General features: G+C 44.9%; 2 protein-coding genes across 7 annotated transcripts; both read right to left on the bottom strand.

Annotated features, from left to right (window-relative positions):
• Positions 1-238: 238 nt before the first annotated feature.
• Positions 239-5,700, bottom strand: LOC123143495 (probable alkaline/neutral invertase F). 2 transcript variants are annotated; one of them, XM_044562432.1, is made up of 5 exons: positions 5,543-5,700; positions 3,723-4,159; positions 3,043-3,477; positions 1,894-2,446; positions 239-962 (listed from the first exon to the last, which is right to left on the bottom strand). In XM_044562432.1, exons 2-5 carry the CDS (start codon positions 4,122-4,124, stop codon positions 649-651), a joined length of 1,704 nt encoding a protein of 567 aa, XP_044418367.1. In that variant the 5' UTR covers positions 4,125-4,159; positions 5,543-5,700; the 3' UTR covers positions 239-648. The 2 variants fall into 2 exon arrangements, with proteins under 2 accessions (XP_044418367.1, XP_044418368.1); XM_044562433.1 differs by having other exon boundaries at positions 3,723-4,162; positions 5,543-5,698.
• A 4,468-nt stretch (positions 5,701-10,168) lies between these two features.
• On the bottom strand, positions 10,169-17,653 carry LOC123143497 (RNA-binding KH domain-containing protein PEPPER). 5 transcript variants are annotated; one of them, XR_006470876.1, is made up of 7 exons: positions 17,184-17,652; positions 15,241-15,496; positions 13,996-14,144; positions 13,653-13,865; positions 13,240-13,434; positions 10,504-10,753; positions 10,169-10,421 (listed from the first exon to the last, which is right to left on the bottom strand). XR_006470876.1 is itself a non-coding variant. In XM_044562434.1 (6 exons), the coding sequence occupies exons 1-6, from the start codon at positions 17,583-17,585 to the stop codon at positions 11,815-11,817; spliced, it is 1,419 nt and encodes a 472-aa protein (XP_044418369.1). In that variant the 5' UTR covers positions 17,586-17,652; the 3' UTR covers positions 11,611-11,814. The 5 variants fall into 5 exon arrangements, 3 of the variants coding, with proteins under 3 accessions (XP_044418369.1, XP_044418371.1, XP_044418370.1); XR_006470875.1 differs by lacking the exons at positions 10,169-10,421; positions 10,504-10,753 and adding exons at positions 11,611-12,018; positions 12,111-12,479 and having other exon boundaries at positions 17,184-17,653; XM_044562434.1 differs by lacking the exons at positions 10,169-10,421; positions 10,504-10,753 and adding an exon at positions 11,611-12,018.
• Between the last annotated feature and the right edge of the window lie 787 nt (positions 17,654-18,440).

Genomic DNA, 18,440 nt, shown 5'->3' with positions numbered 1-18,440 from the left:
GATGTCCACGAATTTAACAAAAAATTAAAAACGAAAAATATAAATAAAAAGAACAGAAAAAGAAAGAAGAAAAAGAAGAAACAGGCAGCCACATACGAAAAGGCTAAAAGGACTGATCAACAAGTAGGTATGGCTGATCGCAAAAGAGGGAACAAAAAAACAAGCAGGTATGGCGAGTAACTCACACATCACTATCACCATCTCCAAAACAACAACACTTCCACGACCACACACAGAATAAGCCAACGGTGTACCATCATCGATCATCCATCAACATTCAGCGTCATCCATCATTCCATCAGTAACCACGCTCAACGAACATGTTCCATCTCCACCCAAAATCTGTGCACGCGAAAAAACCAGAGCTACTACCGTACCAAAAAACTCCTTTCACCGGCCTAGACATCCGGTGAACCAGCGCATGCACAAGCAAAATCACCAGTTCCTACCTACCAATGTTCCTTTCTACCGTAAGTAACGGTGACAGCAGCGAGACCAAGAAAAGAACAAGTTCCTCTCCCAACACAGGGATCTATGCAGAGATGCGTCTGAACCTGTCACGTACGCCAACTTCGTTGCGACGTTCGTATGTACGTAGTGTAATGTACCTCCTCGCCATCGGAACCGAGTGAGCCGAAACCTGTAGTGTCAGTGTGATATGTGCAGGCCCGGGCAGGAGTTGCTGCGCTTGAGGACGGGCTCCCGGATGTGGCCGTCGTCCTCCAGGGAGACGGCGCGGAGGTTGGAGGGGTCGTCCAGCAGCATCTTGGCCACCAGGTAGCCCGCCACCGACCACGTCTGGAACTTGCGCGACTGCTTCCCGATGTACCGCCCCGTCTTGCCGTCGTAGTACTCGGGGAAGTCGTCCTTGGCCAGACGCCTCTCCATCAGCTCCACCGCGTTGCGGGCGATGTGGGGCCGCCCCAGCTTCACGCTCACCGCCACCAGGAGCCACAGCAGCACTGCACAGGACAACAGAGGGTAAGCACATTGGCATAAAGAAATGCAGTACATACTACGTATATGGACAGAAGAGCATAAAATGCATGGGCACAGATCCAAGGAGGTAATGCTGAGTGAACATAGATTTGGCAATAAACGGCAGCGACATGCATCAAACACCTGAAGCTGTTCACTAGAAGATCGTCTATATGAGCCAAACTACCAGTCTCCTATGAGGATTATTTGATTTCAGGACATTCATATATACACCATGGACAGGTATAAAACCAAACAGAAAAGTAAAATACCACCACACAACACAAGTGTGCCCTCAAGTCCTGAACCAGTAAGTAGACTAACCACAGGTATAAAGCAGAAAAGAAAAGTGAATACTAACTATCCTACAAAAAAAGAAGTGAATACCACTCCCTCCGTTCGGAATTACTCGTCCAAGAAATGAATGTATCTAGATGTATTTTAGTTGTAGATACATCCATTTTTGTGACAACTAATTCCGAACGGAGGGAGTAACAACTAACGCATGTGTGTCCTTAGGTCCAACACCAGTAACCACGAAGGTGAAAAAGTAAAACAAATTCATGTGTTTTAGGGGGGGCATGATAGCGCAGGGTGCCATAATCAGATTCCTGGAAATACTGATACTGTACACAACCCTTTACTGAAGATAAATGCCTAAAAAATCACCATAATCAGATAGTACTATGCTACATTCAAACACAATATGATTGCCAGACAGGTATTAGTTTACTTTGTAAGAGCTACTGTGTCAAGATTGTAACTTAAACAATGTTCACAAAGGAATCATCCATAAATCAATCCTTGACAGCTAAGCTGGACAGAAGAGCCAGCTAAAACAGATCAATATTACTCCCAAGCCAGCACAAAATTTGAACTATAATGTGTTGTTAATCCAACTATTTTCAGACTTACCTGGCCACGACCCTCCATTGTGGTAGCTCCATCTGGTGTTCTTTGGGTCGCATCCAGTGACTATCTGCCATTCCTGGTTTTCCATTGCAGGGTAACAGATCTTCAGGGGCATCTCTCCAATAAGCTCTTCCCAGCGTTCCTCCACGAGATCCAGTATTGCCTCAGCTTGTTCTCCAGTTGCCAAACATGACAGGATCGCAATGAAGTTGCCCAAGCAGAACCAGCGGAAGTCCATCCTTGCAGGGCTGACATTTCCAATGAAGTAGCCACCACGGCTAGGCATGAAGTCAAATATCCAGTCAGGGATCGATTCAGGGATCACATTGAACTTGTTCAGAGCTGTCTGCGAGTACTCTTCGGTCTTGTAGCGATAGATGTCATTGAGTCTTTGGAAGTCGAGCCAGTAGTAACTGTGCAGATGGTAGCTCAAAGCTTTGATCCTCTTTGTTATTTGGTACACAAAGTCGTCATTAGAGTCTTTCAGCAAACTCAAGGCGCACCTCAGAGCCATGAAGAAGAGTGCCTGGATTTCAAGCGGATAGCCGTATATACCCTGCACGCATTTTAATTACTATAAGCAAGAGAGAATATGGCCATGAACGAATGCTTAAGGTATACATTCAGATAGTTCCCCATCCAAAGTTCATAAGATGATCCGTGCTATTTACTTGACCTTGTACAACATTATTATGCAATCTAAGGTGAACTTTGTTTCCAGTCCGAATCTCAATAAGAGCCGTGATACGTGACTAAAACGAATCGCCTTATCTCTTCAACACTTGATTGATGGCATTCACTTATCTGACAGTATGCTGTTCATAACTACACAATGCTCATACTTTCAAAACTACTGCATTATTGTGTAATGTATGATTCCTAATGTTCAGACTGATCGCATTTCAGATTCCTTATCTCATTTGTACACATAGAATATCCTTATAAGCACTCACATAATCCTAATGAGCTTAATGTAATTTCAATTTTGATCAAGAGTGCATTTGTAAGAATGTGCCTGGACAGTTACTTTGTAATAAAACTAATGGGATAAGGGGACAATTTCAATTTTCATGGTAAGCGGGCAGGCACAAGACATAATGTGAACAATAATAACAAAACACATTTATGTAGTGGTGTCTATGAGTGGCTTACCATTCTGCGGTCTATCATGGAGCAACCATCAGCGCAAAGTAATGCTGGAGATGTATCAAACCCTTCAGAGAGCCATAGCTTGAGAATAAGGCGCATGGCCCTTTGGCAGTGAGGACTTTCAGCCAGAGAACTGTCCCTAGTATATTTGGTGTAAGCACGAAGAAGAAAAATCCACCATAGGCCAGAATCCACAGGAGCAACTCGCCCGATAGCAATTTCACCAAAATCAGCAAGCAGAGTTTCAGTCTTCTTCGTAGGGTGGGAATGGTGCACCTTGAAGCTTGCTGGCATCACACCCTGTCCAAGCTTAAAAAGATCAACCATCTTCTCTCTTGATTGAAGGCGAGCAGTCTCTACCAGGAAATTCTTCACTATCGTTGGTTCCCCTTTCATCAAGAAAGCCAAGGCACTAGGAACGAAATCCCTCATGAAAACCTGTTCCAGGATATGGGAAGAATTTCAGCACTGTTGATGATAATGTATGTAGGGTACAAGGAGATTTATAAGTGTTTTTCATGAGACACACAGTAGGTGCTTTACACAAGAGACAGAATAACTAAAAGCATCAATGTTCGCTATTCAAGAATTTTGCTCTAAAAAATACAGTAGAATAGAGTAAGGAATGTTCATAACTACAAGGACGAAAGAAACAATGGTTCGACTGGGAAGGGAAAGGTAACCTGGTCATAGTTGAGTTCTGCCTGAGACTTGTCTATTGCAGCAAGAGTCCCAATTGGCTGACCTTTGAAGTAAACTATTGATTGCTTTAGGGCTTCCCAAGCAGCATCTGTGATTGTGTGCCTGTGCATTCCATTGCTGTCTGCAGTGAATTCTCCAGAAGGATCACATGAAGATATTGGTGCACAACCACCTTTAACGATCTCCGGGATTTGGGGCTGATGACAAAGTTGAAAACCATCATGCCCTATCTTAGATAAGATTGCTTGACTCACTTCAGCAGATCTGTGCCTTTCCATAGGCCACGCTTTTTTCTTCTGCTCCAGATTCAAGGAATCATACTTGGTATCATCCGTCAGTTCTGTGACCTTACTCTGAGGGGCAATTGTTGAGGAGAGTACCATCTTTCTAGTTCAAAAGTTCTGAAACAGCAAAACCTCTGCTAATACAAAAAGGTAAACGCAAGTCAGATTTTATCCAAGACTGAGTTGAATTCATTTCGAAATTCAGAAAATCCATACTGTACATAAAATAAAATACATTGTATTCTAACTGAAAAGGCCAGCATTCTACCAGTAGCTCGTGCAACTTACAAGTGGAGATGGGTATATGTTTGGTGAAGGTTACCAATGACAAACTGAGATACCAGAACATGAACCAGAGATGAAAGCAGAGCAAAATAAAACCAACACGCACTGCATCTTTTACTTAAGAAGATACACAAACAAACTACCATGCCGTCAAAATGTAAGCCTACAGTAAGAGGAACACATCATCTTATCCACAGAAAAAAGGCAATGACAGAAAGGGACTAAGGTAACGTTGGTAATTTACTCACATACTGCTAGGAACAATAGCTTTGGGGAATTGCCTGAGTCTGCCTACTGTCTGAAATAAAATGGGCTATGGACAGTGCATAATTCTAATGTGAAGGTGACAGAAGCCACCTACGCATGTTTACCAGTAAGCCCTGTAAAATACTTCTCTCATGTACAGCACTGAGACCAGCACCACTTGTCCCTGGTCAGAGTACTCAGAAACTTCAGATGCAAATCCAACAATAGTTTACTAAGGGAAGTATCAAAGCAAACTGATCAATCACCGCACCGCACAGGGACACAGCACAACATTACAAGCCGCTGATGTACAGCCTTACACCGACCACCACCAATCTCAAGCTCTTAACAAAAGCACGAAAACATCCACTATATCCTCAACCCAATCAGCACAGATTAAACAATTACTATCACGGAGGCACAACATAATCATGATTCATCAACAAATTCGACCTCTAAATGGAGAATCGTGAAACAGGATGGCACGCCCCTCATCGTGCGCAGAACAGCACCCTGTAAATGGTGGCCAACCGCGGACGATCCGAACGCAGCAGGACGAAAATCAGCGAAGCATTCCAGGCACTCTGCCACAAGAGCAGAGGCGCGGCCGCCAGGGCGACAGCCTCCGAAATCGAGCGCGCCATAAACGGAGGACCTAGGGTGGAGCAGATCGGAAGACCTAGAACGCGAAAAAAAATGGCCAGAACAGGGGAAGCACGAACCCGCGCGTGCGAAACCGCAAAACCCTCTCCCACCCCATAAACCTCGAGCGCAGCGAAACCGCGCGGTGAGAGAGACGGAGCGAGAGGGGAGCCCGATCGACGACGCGGCTCCGCCTCCACCCGTCCCCCGCCCGCGACGAGGCCTGCGGAGGCGGATCTAGACAGCGCGCGCGCGCGCCCGGAGGCGGCGGAGGCCGTGCCCCGGGCCGGATTTAAGCGGGAGAATCGCTGGGGGAGGGGACAAGCAGCCTCGTGCGCGCGTACCTCGGGACCGACGGCCGAATGCTGCGGGCGGAGGTGGCGGAGGCGGCGGAGGCGCGGCCGATGTCCCGGCGGGGAGGAGGAGCGGGTCGGCGAGGCGTGGGAGGCGGGGGTGTGTTCGGAGCCGGAGGGGTGGGAAATGTGGAGGGGAATGGGGAAGGGGTGGGTTTAGCGCCGCGCCTTTGTAGGGGGTAGGTCGGTGAGGACTCGGGAGGGTGAGATGAAAAAAGACTGGAATAACTGTGGTAATTAATTTATCTATAGAGAAGGAAACTCTGGTAATTACTACTGCCACTGGCTTTGTCGGGCGACGGGAGCGGTAAAAGGTTGCTGTGGGGGGATGAGTCGTGGGTGATCCAAACAATTTGCACTGGTCATTGGATAGCTCGTTCCCCTCTGAACTCCCTCTGTTTCATCCGTGTAGTGCGTCAAACATTACAAATTTTGATCATGTTTATTCATAGGCAAAAATATGTACATTTAAAATACCAAATGCACATCATTGGATACGTCATCATTAATACTTTCATGTTGCATATGTTTGTAATTGTATATATAAATAGTTTTTTTATAAACTCGGTCAAAGTTTACTTAGTTTGGCTTAAAAAAAAAAGATATACACACTACATTATGAAACGGAGTGAGTAGTAATTTTCTTGCCGTCATGATGCGTTTCCTTCCAACTCGATGTCTTGCATTTTGAGTTAAAAAGAAATAAGGAAAAGTCGGACGAATCATGTAGTGCGAGTAAACTTAATCTAATGTCCCGTTGAAAATAAGAAGATAATCGGTAAATTTTCATGTGTTTCTCCATCGTGGAACGACAAATATCATAAGACATGTAGATCTAAGGAGTCCAGTGGAAAACGTAATCCAACTAAGGAGTCTAGCTAGATAGATCTTCGCTCTAACTCTACGCTAGTCCAGCGGAGCGGGAGGTGCTCAAGAAGAGAGGAATGCATTGGCAGTTGGCGAGCAAGCGTGCTACAGTTGGTAGGAGAGAAGTCCTAAGGAAGTGGGTGTTGGGCATGAAGAGACGTGAATGTTGGCCTGCTCCGATACGTTTATAATCGGGTTGTGCTACCACGACACGAACCGTTATCTTTTTTATTCAGCCCAATAGACCAAATATAGGCCCAACACGGCTTAATAGGTTGAATCCTATGTGGGCGAGCGGGCTAAACATGCCGTCAGGACGGCCAGTTTACTAAGGGGGGTCATGCTTTGGCTAGAGAGTGCAGCACACGGACCACCATGACACGACCCGTTATTTTCTTTTATTCATCCAATAGACCAAATATAGGCCCAACACGGCTTAATAGGTTGAATCGTATGTGGGCGAGCGGGCTAAACGTGCCGTCAGGCTGGCCAGTTTACTAAGGGGGGTCATGCTTTGGCTAGAGAGTGCAGCACACAGACCAGCACGACACGACCCATGTATCAAGCGTGCCATGATGGGTCGTGCCATGCCTGGCCCGTTTGGGCTAGGCCGGGCGTGCCGTGCTGTGGGCTGGCACGTTGGACACCTTTGCTCCTACATGGTTAAAAAAGGGTATTATAGAAGGGAAGATGATTTGTAACACCCGGGTGCTTCACACTCTTATATGACCATTTAGTTCAAAAAATACAAGGAAATTTTCAAAAAAATCTAGGGTTTTGGGATATGAAACCTGGGTGCCCAATCTACTTTCGTGTGAAATTTCGTTAAAAAATACCAGGAATCGTATCCGTGGCAAAAAAGACAAAAAAATTCCTATGCATAGAAAAAATTTGTTTTGATGGATTTTAGTTCGAGCTGTATTTTCTTTGTCACGCATACATTTCATGGTATTTTTCTATACATTCCTATGCATACGTATACACTAGGCATACGTATGTGGTGGCGTAGCAAGCTGATGGGTCTGTTTGGATTCTTCTTGTGCTCGACATGCCAATATTGGCGCGCCAAATTATTAGCAGAAGATTTGACTGCCAGCCACTCGCCAAAAAAATTGGCTAACAAACCACTATGGAAAGTTGTTGGGGCTGGGCCGAACTAAAAAATTTAACGAGTTCCAAACAGAGGCCAACGCTACCTGAAGTCAATGCAATTTTTTTGACCGGGTTGCTCGGGCACCAAACCAAACAGACCATTTATCTTCCTGCAGAGGGCAACAGACAAACCGTGAGTGTTTGTGTGTGTGTGTGTGTGTGTGGGGGGGGGGGGGGGGGGTCAAAGGCTAAAATAATCTCATCTAAGCCCCCATGTTTTTCTCATACAATGGGGGGGGGGGGGGGGGGGGATTGGTCCCCTCATGTTGACACATAGTGTGTTGGTTGGTTGTATTTGTGATATAAAATATTTTTATATTAATTGGACCACCCTGACCGGAAATCCTGACTACGCAACTGCTCACACAGGACACCAGCGTAGATTGCTTGTCTGGACTAAACCTAAGCACAAGGCTAACAAGATATTAGGGGTGCCATGGCATCCTCCTACTATTGTTTTAGGAGGAAAAAACAAGGACAATTTTGCCAAGCTTCACTATACCACAAAGATCAGTCGATATCGCTTCAAAATATGCTTTCCCCAGTTCTTCCTCCAAAAGGCGAAGTGGCCGTTGTCGAGGGCATTGATGGCTTGGGCGGCACAAGCTGCGTTCGAAACCGCAAGGAACGCAAATCGCTTTGATAACTATATGTGGGTTTCATTGTCCAAAAGTTGTAGTCTGAGACGGTGAAAACATATTTGCTCACTTGATGGTTTTGGTAATTCATGTCAACATACATGTTGTTGGACTAATGTTTTTCCTTAAGTATATTTCAGGAAATGTTCAACCTAGGCTAGTAGATGGATGGAGATGTGGACCCCTCAAGCTACAATGGACAAGCATTGGGAAAGACTTTTCATTTTTGGTTAAGCGATCCAATATCACATTAAGTTAGGAAAGCAAATACTATTAAAAGAGAATGAGATTTTGATCATGAGTCGTTTGCTCAAGTGCTTGAAGATATTGCTTCAAAACCCTCATCCACATTTTCACAATCCAATATGTTCAAAACTCTAAAGTTATTCTCGGTCCCACCGAAACAAATACACCCGGACCCGCCAAGATACACCAGACGAAGCCACAACCTAAAGCCTAGAAACTCGGTTCCACCGAGATGGCATTCGGTACCACCGAAGTGCATGTGCCAAGTTTATGCACTACTGCAGGATGCTGATAACGCGACACTACGATCAGAGACCCTTTGACGAAACTGTGTGTGATGCCATAATCGCAAACGGTGGTGTAAAAAACCGTCAAAAAAGGTGCAAAACGTTTGCGATGGAGGATGCATCAAAAACATGGTTCAGATTTAGTTGCGTGTGCGATGCAGGGCATACAGTTCAGCTCAATTAACTATTTGCGATGAGGAAGAACAAAAGAAACGGGCAGCCAGACGAAGGTATGTGCGATGTACAGCATACGGTTCACTCGGATGAACTGTTTGTGATTAGGCAACACAAAAGAAACAGTCAGCCAGATCAAAGGTGTGTGCGATATACGGCATGCGGTTCACTCGGATGAACTGTTTGCCGGTAACGAGATTGAACTAGGTATGAAGATACGTACCGACGATCGAATCTCGGGCAAGTAACATACCGATGACAAAGGGAATAACATATATTGTCATTACGGTACAACCGATAAAGATATTCGTAGAATATGTGAGAACCAATATGAGCATCCAGGTTCCGCTATTGGTTATTGACCGGAGAGGTGTCTCGGTCATGTCTATATAGTTGTCGAACCCGTAGGGTCCGCACGCTTAACGTTCGATGACGATTTTGTATTATATGAGTTATGTGATTTGGTGACCGAATGTTGTTCGGAGTCCCGGATGAGATCATGGACATGACGAGGAGTCTCGAAATGGTCGAGAGGTAAAGATTGATATATAGGACGATGGTATTCGGACACCGAAAATGTTTCAAAGAGTATCGGGTACATATCGGACTACCGGAGGGGTTACCGGAAACCCCGGGGGGTTAATGGCCCACATGGGCTAAAGAGGAAGGGGCACACTAGCCCACAAGGGGCTGACGCACCCCTCCTAGGCCGCCGGCCAAGTGGGAGAAGGAAAGAGGGGGAGTCGGCCTCCCCCTTCCTTTCCTCTCCCCCTCTTCCTTTTCCCTCCCGATAAATATGGTAGGGGGGGGGGGTGAATTGGAATAAGGCCCCCAAGTAGGATTCCTACTTGGGGCGCCCAAGGCAGCTCCCCTCCCACCTATATATACATGGGGAGGGCGCCTAGAACACACACCAACAATTGTTAGCTGTGTGCGGCGCCCCCCTCCACAGTTTACGCCTCCGGTCATATCTTCGTAGTGCTTAGGCGGAGCCCTGCGCGGATCACTTTACCAGCACCGTCACCATGCCGTCGTGCTGACGAAACTCTCCATCGACACTTTGCTGGATCAAGAGTTCGAGGGACGTCATCGAGCTAAACGTGTGCAGAACTCGGAGGTGACGTTCGGTGCTTGTCGGTCGGAACGAGAAGAAGTTCGACTACATCAACCGCATTGTCAAACGCTTCCGCTTTCGGTCTACAAGGGTACGTGGACACACTCTTCCCCTCTCGTTGCTATGCATCTCCTAGATAGATCTTGCACGAGCGTAGGAATTTTTTTGAAATTGCATGCTACGTTTCCCAACAATATATACCCCACCCACAACCACCTACTCTCAGAGAGAGCAACCAGGACGAAACTACACTTCCCATATACATTTTCCGAGAGAGAACCACCTACACTTGTGTTGAGATCGAAACATTCCACTCCAACCATTTGATCCTTGATTTCTTGCCCCCTCAAGTTGTTTTCCACTCCAATCCTTCTCCCATCACCATGCCAAATCTGTGAGAGAGTGATTGAGTGTTGAGGAGACTATCTTTTGAATCACAAAAGTAAGAAGTTCATCATCAACAACATCTGTTACCTTTTAGAGAGTGATGTCTCCTAGATTGGCTAGGTGTCACTTGTGAACCTCCAAATCATATGGAGTTAAACCAGGGAGTTTATAAGGGTAAGGAGATCGCCTACTTCATGAAGATCTATCTCGAGTGAGGCTAGTCCTTCGTGAGCGCAAGCCATGATGAAATAGACAAGATTGCTTTTTCGTGGACTCACGCAGGCGTTACCCTCAGTGGTTTGAAGTCTCCATCAACGTAGATGTACGATAACGCCACCTATCAAAACCACACCAAAAATTACCATGTCTTCATTGAGTTTGATCTTCCTATCTCTACCCCCCTTTTACATTCTTGCACTTGCATATTATTCCTCATCTACTGCCTAGCCTCTAGATATGCATACGTGGAGTGTATTGGTTGTCATTTAACTTGTGCTAAAATCTGCCTAAGTTCCAAGAAAATAAAAAATTGCACCGTTCTCTTGTTAAGTGTCTATTCAAACCCCCCCCCCCACCCCCCCCACCCCCCCCCCCCCCCCCCCACACACACACACACCCGCGACCCCTCTTTTTGATCTTTCAATTGATATTAGGGCATTGTTTCATATCAGGAGCATTTTGAGCTCGGTTGTAGAAAGATACTTCCACCTGGGGGGGGGGGGGGGGTATTAATTTTGTTTAAAAAAGATCATTATTTTACATAGTGGGGTGTGCCCTCGAATTTTGCTTGGGAGCCCGAAATACAAATGTTTGAATCACGGTCACGCGCCTTGAAACGTCGCAGTCCACGCCCTCCGTGCAGAAAGTAAACACTGTCGTCACCGGAGAGATAGAGAGAGAGGCCATCGCCGTTGTCTCCGCTCCCCATTCACCGGAACAGCCGGGAAGCTCATCGCAGAGGACGAGTGCGTGAGCATCGCCGCCCCCACCCTACCAGAATGGTGGCACCGGCTTGCCTGGGTTACAAGAAGGGGGAATGAACCAGCCAGGTAGAAGAGCTGGGTCGAAGACAGCGTGGAGGCATTCGGTAAAACATCTACAGCATTTCCATCACAAGCCGGCATGGAAACTATCACATCCCCAAAACGATCAGGTGCCCCAATCTTCAGAACCAGCAGCAAATACCCCCTCTACTTTCTTCAGACAAAGGCGAATATGCAGACGAGTACCATAGGCAAGTAAGTAACTGCTGGGGCCTAGTGTAGTGTCGGATCAATCGTCGCGGCAAAGCCGTTCCATTCAATTTCCCCTCAATCAGGCATGGTCCGGGTGGTGATCGTTAGGTTAGGCGCGGCGATGAGGAGGATAGGCGCGCGGTCAGTCGCTCGGCTCCGCGTGCTACAGCCTGTACCCGTGGTATGCAGCAGAGTAGCAGTGGCGGACGCTGCCGGACGATGACTGGTACTCGCGGTACAGAGGCGGGGCGTACTCCGGGCTCACTGGAGCGCCACACGGGGCGAACGGCGGCCTGACCGGGCCAGCGTCAGGGTTGCCGTAGCCGCTGCTCCTGGGTGCTAGAACTTTTCCGTCGCGCAGTAGGACCTGCGTGCGAAAATGGCGACAAGTAAAAAAACAGACACCCAACATTGTCAGGACAGGAATTCTTCAGACAACAGTTAGAAACAGAACAGTACCGTTTCATTTGCCAGCGCGCATTACAACCGTCGATCAGAGATCCTACGGCTCCAGCGAGCGTACCGTTTCGCCCTCAAGACACCCGCTCGCAACCGTTGATCCCCTGATGAACGGCCGCAGTAGTTTTTCTTCCTTTAAACTTTACTGCAGCTCTGTAATATCTGAACCTGTCACTTTCTTGCTTTTCACCTGCTCGAACCCCTTTTTAAACCCTCCTCCGGCTTGTGGAGAGGGCATTCTGGATGTATCTGGGCTTGGCCTCTAAAGCCGCCGTGTTCCGGCTGGCGAACCCTAGTTCTGTGGCTCAGATCCACCAGCAATCGATCTCCCAAAATTCCCCAAAATTGAGTTGATTTCGGTTGCGTTCTCTGAATTTAGTGACAGTCCTTAGTTCGAGCCTGTCAAACATGCGGTTCATGATCGTACCCGATAAATCAACCGCGCAAGATGGTATAATGGTTCCAGTGTTTTGCAACGGACGTTTCATTTCATTTGATTAATTAAGAGGCGGCGATGACTGGTCTCCACGTAGACGCCCAGCGTAAACGACATTGTGACAACCAGAGAAGCAAGGCTAGTGTTGTGTAGTGTAGTGTGCTTCACATTTTACATAGGTGAGCTATCATGTCCTGGGTAGCTGCCTCCAGCAAGCTGGAACCTAGGCTAGTTATGAAATGGCCCGAATCACCCACGGTTAACAAAGGAAAATTACTACTCATAGAGAAGGAGCAACTGCGTAAAATTACTACTCATAGAGAAGGAGCAACTGCGCACAAGTGGCTTTCTCAAGTTTTATCCCGCTCCCGAGTCTTGGAGTGAAAGCGACCATGCACCATTTCCTTCTAATATCCTGCTGGTCTGATATCTAAGACAAATTTATCTTCTAAAGGTTGGCTGGAATCTCCAACCTTGTGTAAACTACACTGAACTTGTTGCAAGAAAAACAATCTGGTATACTCTAGCACATTTAGTTCTTGGCTCAGACCTAGTGTAACTGGTAGGTAGCAACTATCTGTGTATGCGTAGTAGGCTGGGCGCAAAAAAAATAAAAATAAATTCAGATGGCATCCTAATCTAATTCAGAAAATGGATAGTAAAGTAGGACCCCTCAGGACATTGATAGTTAACCTGTATGAGTTGATGCGCGGTCTCAACTTGTGAAGAAGTGCCTTCGATCGAAACTAGAACCTCATCCAGATAATTTCCAGTTTCCTCGAGGACAACCACCGCTCCACTGACAGAACGTATATGAGCAACGGTCTGTCCCCTGACACCAATTATCTCTTCAGCTTGCAGCAAAGGGATCTGCATCGTTTGCGTAATCTGAAAGCCAAAATTTCTGTAAGAAACTAAGAACAACGACTGCAGCAAGCCTGATGTAAGATGACTACACCAAGTCAGGTTTTGAGGGTCAAAACTCAAAACGGGAAATGAACAGAAGAAATCTGCCTGTACCAGGTGAAACCTGAGCACATTTTTACAAGCTAATAACTGACATAATATAGGTTTGAAGCTAAGGGATAATAGTTATAGCATTAGACCTTCGATATTATGGAGACAGTTGGGCGTCTGATATCTGGTGAATATGGGTCACAAACAGATGGGTCATGTCCGTATGACAAATATCTGCTGCCATTCGGGTTAAGAGGACTTCGACTGTAGGATAACAAAAGGTCCTGGTTCACTGGAGGAGCATAACCATTGGTAACCTGATTTTCTTTAGAACTATCCTGCACCTCGGTTTCTGCTTGGTTCTGCAGATAAGCAACAGAAATATCAATTCCATGAGAACGTTACAAGCTGCTCTCATCTTTATTCATAATATAGCGTGCAGCAACAACCATAAAAAGGATTACCTTTTCCCCTAAAAAAAACAAGGATTACCTTTCTTTCAAATAGATGAAGGACGCTATGATCAACTAGGAACTTCCGGAGAAGTCCAAGTACTGATTTTAGGGCATTGAGGACCTTGAGGGAAGCACCACGTATCTCCACAATTCTTTCAACCACCATCTGATTACTCAAAAGGTCGTCTAGAAAAGTAGATCCAGTATCATGTGTTACATCCAGTGATCTAGATTGAATTCACAACAACCAAAACGAGATCGAAATTGAAAAGCCGGCAAAAAGGTATAAGCTTGAATAAGGTGAAAAGTATGTTGTAGGGCTTCTAAAAATGTAACCTACCAGGCAGACTATTTACAGTGTGCAAAAGAATCTCCATGGTATTAGTAGCAACAAATACCAGATCGAAATCAAGTTGCTTCTCTGTCGTAATGAATATTTCAGTGCTTTATGTATCATGAAAGGGAAAATCAAATCTAGTTCGATTATACCACTGATATATAGGGATGCAATCCGGAAGCTTATGTGACTTCTGGTCTCAATATTTTATAAAAGTGGGGGAGTTTAAATTTTCAAGTGATAGGGTCACAACAAACCATCTGGTTAACTGATTGGTGTAAATCCCTTAAGCAACCCATTTTCTACAAGGGTCACAATATACAATTTGGTTGAAAAATTGGTGTCAACCAACAAAACCAAGTATTCTCATGCTAACAAGTTAGATAACACAAGAATAAGAATCCTATCAATTGCACTCCTTTTTCAGTGATGAAACAGAGTACGTTCTACTATTCTAGTGAACAGGGCCGGTGCTACTAATTTCTGGTAGAAGGCAGGTGCTACTTTTCAGAGAAGGTTGGTGCTACAACACAAAGTTGGGAAAACAGTCGAATAGTTTTTCTGGATTTTTCTCGGCATAAAGAACTTGACATCAAGTACTGGTGGACTCTTGTACAAGAAATGATGGATCATAGAAGTTAGGGACACCACGTTTGCTTTGGAATGCCCAGGTATACTCCCTTGTTTCAGCATTCAAGTTATACATCCAAGATCAAAACCAATGTTAATAATTTATAGGTAAAAAAAGACTGGCGATTCTACAAATCAAACTGGAAATGCATCACATAATAATTGAGTTGAAAATGTATATACCTTTTCAAGTTACACATCCAAGAGCAAAACCAATATCATTAATTCATAGGTAATAAAAATGACCAGTAATTCTATGGATCAAACTGGAAATGCATCGCATAATAGTTAACATGAAAATGTATAACCGTGTACCTTGATCTATAATCCTCATGGTAGCACCAGTAGTTTCTTGAATTAACTTGATCATGGTTCCTTGCTTGCCAATTAAGTGCACCGCTTGTGCTTTAGGAACCATTAATCTAGCACAACAAATTTCTGGTGCAGAAGCAGATAATGTGACATCAGGATTGATCCCTTCTATATCATTTACATGTTTGAAGATCCTAACTGCAGCATCCATAGCAGGTGCCAGTTCTGCTTGTGTTTCTTCTGTTGCGGATATCAAGACCTAAAGAGGAGATATAAAATTTAACACAATGAATAAGAAAGTACAAACAAATGATCTAAGTTTAACCTTTTTTGTTCTTTTTTATGTACTCACAGTAAGTACCACCTCAACATGCCACACTAGAATCCTCCCGTTTTAAAAAGCTTATGCTTACGAGACTGAGAGTAATTTTCACCTGGTCAAGTCATTTCAACTTCCCTAACACATGGCCTTAGTAATGCCTTTGTTCCTATGATTGCAAAAACTGTTAAACTAAAACAACAACCCAACAGATAACATGGCCAAGACTTACCAAAGTAGAGATAGCTTGTAGAACAGTTAAATTAAACAATAAGTCACTTATCTATTAAATGCTAACAAAAAAAGCTCATTTAACAATTCGAACTATAAAGCTAACATTGTTTCGTCCATTTCATAACCAAATTAGGTCCCAGAACAAGTTAATAAAAAGTGTTCCAGAACTATTATATATGATGGACCAACCTGGTTTCTATGGTCTTACAGTTGTCTACTCATTTTCTCTAATGATGATTAGGCCGCCTCCGTGTGAGCTAGAACTTGAAAGAGCATGGGGATAATATAATTATTTGACCTTGTGACAACGCATCAGTGTCCTTATGCAAGATACAGCACAATTGCATCTAGGATAGCGTTGCAAGATGACAGTAACAATGTGCCGACGGCCACAATGCACAATTATCAAGAGAACATGGAAACGAGTAACCCAAACCAGGGCAATGCTGGCACACAATTGCTGATCTACATGTCGAGAGCTGCTTGTGGAAGACCCACGCTAACGCCACAGTCCAATTTACAATGAGCATGCACAAATCCCAAAGTCATTTCTAGCTTAGCTAGCTTATATTGCTAATCCATCGTTGTGACCACATGAGACCGTAGAAATTCATGCTCGACGCGCCCAACCGCATACTAAGCATGGCACGAGCGACTCAGTTTCCAATTCCCGATGTCCTAACCACCACCATCGAGCCATAAATCCTAACATGAATCAACCAGAATTCCGGGGGAGGAGCCTTAAAATCTGGCCGGTGACGCCGCCCGTGGTCTCGAGGACGCGGACATGGGTCTCCTCACAGAGGCGCTTGATGATCTCAAGTCCCAAGACAACTTGGAAATGAGCAACCCAAACCAGGGCAATGCTGGCACACAATTGCTGATGTATATGTCGAGTGTTTGCTTGCGGCAGACCCATACTTGTGCCCGGTCCAATTTAGAGCATCTCCGACAGCTCACAAAAAAACTCCCACACTAAGCACTTGTTGGGGCTCCCCAATAACACTTTTCCGGTTATTGGGGATGGAAGCTCCAGCAGATCCATAATAATCGCAGCCCCAATAGAGAGGGTCAACTCCCCCTCCATTTATGGGAAGATGGGCTGTTCTTTGTGATCTCCAAAAAATATTAGGGAAAGAGGAGCCATTGGAGCTGTTACTTTGGCCCAAATCCCCCAATACCAGGAAAATATTGGGGAAAGGGGAGCCGTTGGAAATGCTCTTACACTGAGCATGCACAAATCCCAAAGGAATTTCTAATTTAGCTCCTTAAATATTGCTAATACATCAACTTGATTGTGAAAGTATGCTCCACCCTCCACGCGCCCAATTTCCCGTGCCCTAACCACCATCACATCAAGCCATCAACCAAAATTACAGGGAAGGAGGCTTACAATCCGGCTGGAGACGCCGTCCGTGGCGTCGAGGACGCGGACGCGGGCGCGGGTCTCCTCGCAGAGGCGCTTGACGATCTCGCCCCGGCGGCCGATGAGGCCGCCCACCTTGTCCCCGGCCACGACCAGCCGGAACACGCTCGCGCCGGGGAACCCAGGCCAAGGCGCCGCCTTCTGCCCCTCCTCCGCCACCTCGGACGCCGAATTCGTCGGTGCAGGCGGCGGCGGCTGCGGCTCCGAGTTGGGGGAAGGGTCCCGCGGCTCGAGCGCCGGGTGCTCGTCCGGCTCCGAGTCGGAGGAAACCCACGGCTCCACCTCCTCAGGGTCCTCCTCCTCCTCCTCGGCTACGTAGGCCATGGCGTCGCGGGCGAACTCCTCGGGCGGCGGTGCCGCGGTCGCCATGGACGAGGGTTTTTGGGAAGGACAGTGGTCAGTGGACACGAGTGTGGAGTGTGGAGTGTGGACTCTTTTTGTTTTTTGGAGAATCTTGTGGACTGTGGACTGCGCGAGTCTGCAGGGTCCTTTGTTTCTTTATGGATTTTCACTAATTTTTTAATTCCCTTTACACTTTTTTTATTTGTTTCATTTTGCATTTCCATATATGCTAAGAAAAAATTATAAAACACGTTTAACATTGTTACAAATAAAAGTTAAACATTTTTTAATACACCATTATTTACATGCAAAATTTTAACATTTTTCAAATACAAGATTAACATTTTTCTATACACATTTTTAGATGCTTAATTAAAAAAAATTCAAACACAAGATATACATGTTTTAATGCATGGTCAACATTTTTTCTATACACATTTAACATTTCTTTAATTTTTAACTGTATTTCAAATGCAAGATTTTTTTAATACATGGTCAACATGTTTTCTATATACATTTCTTTTCAAATACTTGATTAATATTTTTTAAATGCTTGATTAATATTTTTCAAATAGAAGTTTAACATTTTTAATAGAATACAAGATTAACATGTTTTTAATGCATGGTGACATTTTTTAAAATTCTTGATTAACATTTTTGAAAATACATGCTAAACATTTTCTGAATACATGGTCAACATTTTTTCTATATACATTTAATATTTTTCGAATGCTTGATTAACATATTTCAAATACAATACAAGATTAATTTTTAATACATGGTCAAGATTTTTCCTATGCACATTTAACATTTTTTCAAATGCTTGATGAACCTTTTCGAAATACATGTTATACATTTTTTAATACATTGTCAACATTTTTT

This window comes from Triticum aestivum, chromosome 6D (genome assembly GCF_018294505.1).
Source record: "Triticum aestivum cultivar Chinese Spring chromosome 6D, IWGSC CS RefSeq v2.1, whole genome shotgun sequence".
Lineage (NCBI taxonomy): Eukaryota > Viridiplantae > Streptophyta > Magnoliopsida > Poales > Poaceae > Triticum > Triticum aestivum.
The sequence above is the reverse complement of the archived record's forward strand: the minus strand, read 5'-3'. Positions and strand labels throughout refer to the sequence as shown.